General features: G+C 49.6%; 1 protein-coding gene across 1 annotated transcript; it reads left to right on the forward strand.

Annotated features, from left to right (window-relative positions):
* The first annotated feature begins 502 nt into the window (after window positions 1-502).
* LOC125528302 (protein LURP-one-related 11-like) lies at window positions 503-1,406 on the forward strand. The gene has a single exon (XM_048692795.1). It carries the CDS (start codon window positions 546-548, stop codon window positions 1,134-1,136), a length of 591 nt encoding a protein of 196 aa, XP_048548752.1. The 5' UTR covers window positions 503-545; the 3' UTR covers window positions 1,137-1,406.
* The last annotated feature ends 1,642 nt before the right edge of the window (window positions 1,407-3,048 follow it).

Here is a 3,048-nt window from a genome sequence, read left to right on the forward strand (position 1 = left end):
ATACCAGAGAGTGTAGTAATTAGTCCCCCAAGCATTCGCTTTTCTCTTTAGCCCCCGCCCTGACATCTTCGTCTAGCTCCGCCGGTGGGGGGGAGTATAATTTTTGTGCAGTGCATGTGAAGAAGCCACACTTTGAAGTGGTGTGCCACATGTATGTGCACCTAGCTAATGATGTCTGTTGTGCAATGCAATGGAGAGAAATGTTAGGCAGTATTTCTGAAAGTTTCGTTAACCTCTATCGCTATGCCGTATTGCCATGTCATCTAAAAAGTTTTAGCCCAAACAAACAACACACTATATAAACGTGGCGGCAACTGCATGCTGAGTTGCTGACTAGTGCGGTGCTAGATGGAGCATAAACAACTTTGGTGTAGCACTATTCTATCCTAACCAGTGACGCCTACAGCGCCATAAACTAATGACCCTCCGATAGTTAACAGAGTATAAGCACCTATAAATAGGCCAAACCAGCCACTGATGCCCACCATCCCAATCATCTTAGCTCATCTCATCTCAACGTTAAAGTAGACCAATCTCTCTCGTCCATGGCCAAGATCCAGCCCCTCGCTGCCGCGGCCTCACCGTCGTCCTCCGATGATCAACGGAGCCAGCAGGCGTACACGGTGTGGATGAAGTCGCTAGTCTTCAACGGCAACGGCTGCACGGTGTACGGCCCCGACGGCGCCGTCGCCTTCCGCGTCGACAACTACGGCTGCAGGGGCGGCCGCGAGGTCTTCTTCATGGACCGCGCCGGCAACGCCCTCATCAGGATCAGGCGCAAGGGCTTCGGCATGTTCAGGAGGTGGGAGGTCTGCCGGTGCGCCCACAACGGCGGCCAGGAGGAGGAGGCCACGCCGTGGTTCAGCGTGCGGCGGGCCGAGAAGGGCGGAGCTGCCGTAGCGATGCACGGCGGCGCGGGGACGTGCTACACGATCGACGGGTGCTCTGCCCGCAAGTCGGAGTACAGAGTACGCGGCGTGGATGGCGCGGTGGTGGCAGAGGTCGCACGGAAGCAGACGCCGGCGGGGGTGGTGCTGGGGGACGACGTGCTGACGCTGACGGTGGCGCCGGAGGTGGATCACCTGCTCTTCCTGGGTTTGGTCGTCGTGCGTGGCCTCATCGACCGCTCCTTGTGATGCCTGGATGCCTGAAATGGCGACCCTCTTCTTCTCTAGCTAGGAACGTAGTACATGATGAGAGTACCTGTAGGCGGTTCATGTGACAGCTTTTTTTCAGACAAACAATTTAGGAAGTTTTTGACCGAACTGAAGACACTGTGACTCTTTTTGGTGCATGTTTTTACCCTTTCTCAAAGGGTTTTCAATACCAAAATCTTAACACAATGAATTTATACAAGGTTGTTCACTGATTGTATAATATTTGTATGTGTTTCTTTGTAATTTATACTGCAGCGATATTTTATTTTTATTTTGAAAATGAGGTTGACCTGGCCTCTGCATCATTGTGATGGTATCTTTGTATATACTTCATAATTTATGTCAGAAAAAGATCCAAAAAGATTTTATAAAAAAAAGGTCAACAATTCAAGCAGTGACAAACATAGCCAAACTGACAGAATTAGATAAAGTGGCCGTAGGAAGTTTAATTTAGACGTAATGAAATTAGTCATATAAAAAAGCATTGGACTTATTTACTTTTGAAATTCTACTGGATAATATTTTCCGAGTGCGCCCTCTCACTGATCCAGAAGTTCATTGTTTCTTCTAAGCCAAAAGTGCATGCTTGCATAAGCAAACGATACTATAAGGAAGTTCAATACTCCATGTGGAAAAAAAAACTTGATGGTCCCATACAAAATACTCAAGCTGTTTCTAGAGTAGTACTACAAATTAGTCCAACCTTTGGCGCGCACACAGTCATTGGTAGGCACAACAAGCATCTATCCCAATAAATTTGGCTTGTGGGGAGAAAGTTCAGTACGACACACATCGCAACTTCTACGCCAAGAAGAAAATAAACACATCGACATAAGCCAACTAAAACAACATTCGTAGGATTGTACCAACCTATTAAACTTGTATTCTAAAAAACAACCTATGAAACATCTCAATTTATAAAAGAAACCAAGGTACTATAGTTTTTTTTGGAAAAGGAGGTTAAACCCCGGCCTCTGCATCAATCGATGCATGCAGTCATCTTTATTAATTATTCCACAAAGGTCTAACAAGAACATACATCAATCCATCCGAAACCACCACTCACACCTACAAAATCGATAATGTGGAGTGCTCTCACTCCCCATATCTAAAACCGGTGTCGTCGCCGATCCATCCACATAACGTATCGGGACCAACAGCCGGTGCAGCCTACCTAAAGCGCATACCACATGCACACGTTTTAGAAGTCGCCATCATCATCGGACCACTGACCCATCTTCAGGAGAGATCCACATCATCCCTGCCAGGACGGACATCCATCGACGCCACCACGGCACCCAACGGCGCCACCGCCCTACGCTCGTCCGCCCAGACGCGAAGAATCAGGAAGATCTGTCGTGCGTAGCACCTGCCAACCAGGCATGACTCGGCGTAGCACCTATCGGCTAGGCATGACTCGACAGCTCCACCGAAGCTCCATGCAAGACGAAGCCACTCCACCTCCTTCCTCTGTCTTCCAGTGCTACTCCACAAACGATACTCCCAAGAGAGAAACGGCGCCGTAGTACCGCCGTCGTCTGATCTGGATGACCAGATCATAGGGTTTCGCCAGAAGCAGCACAAATGGGTCGACAGTAGTTACACGACGATACCTTCATCAAGGTAACGACGCAAAACTCTGCCATCGCCAGCCATCAGCTCGGTTTTCACCGGCAACTCTGTCTCCCCAACTCGCAGCCAGGACTAGATGACAAATCCAAAACTCCGGCTACCCAGCCTCAAGCCGACCATCTCTGGCGAAGGAGGTGGCCACCACCTCCACGCTCAGGGCCGGAGCCCTCGACGTCCTCGAGTTGCGGGTCAATCCCAGAGACAGCAAGCCATTGACGGGACGGTACACGAGATCAGCAAGTGCGGCCTAGCCAAGTCC

The sequence above is a fragment of the Triticum urartu genome, unplaced genomic scaffold (genome assembly GCF_003073215.2).
Source record: "Triticum urartu cultivar G1812 unplaced genomic scaffold, Tu2.1 TuUngrouped_contig_4784, whole genome shotgun sequence".
Taxonomy (NCBI): domain Eukaryota; kingdom Viridiplantae; phylum Streptophyta; class Magnoliopsida; order Poales; family Poaceae; genus Triticum; species Triticum urartu.

Excerpts from the sequence above, each read along its gene's own strand:
- LOC125528302 (XM_048692795.1), top strand. The coding sequence starts at position 546 with ATGGCCAAGATCCAGCCCCTCGCTGCCGCGGCCTCACCGTCGTCCTCC.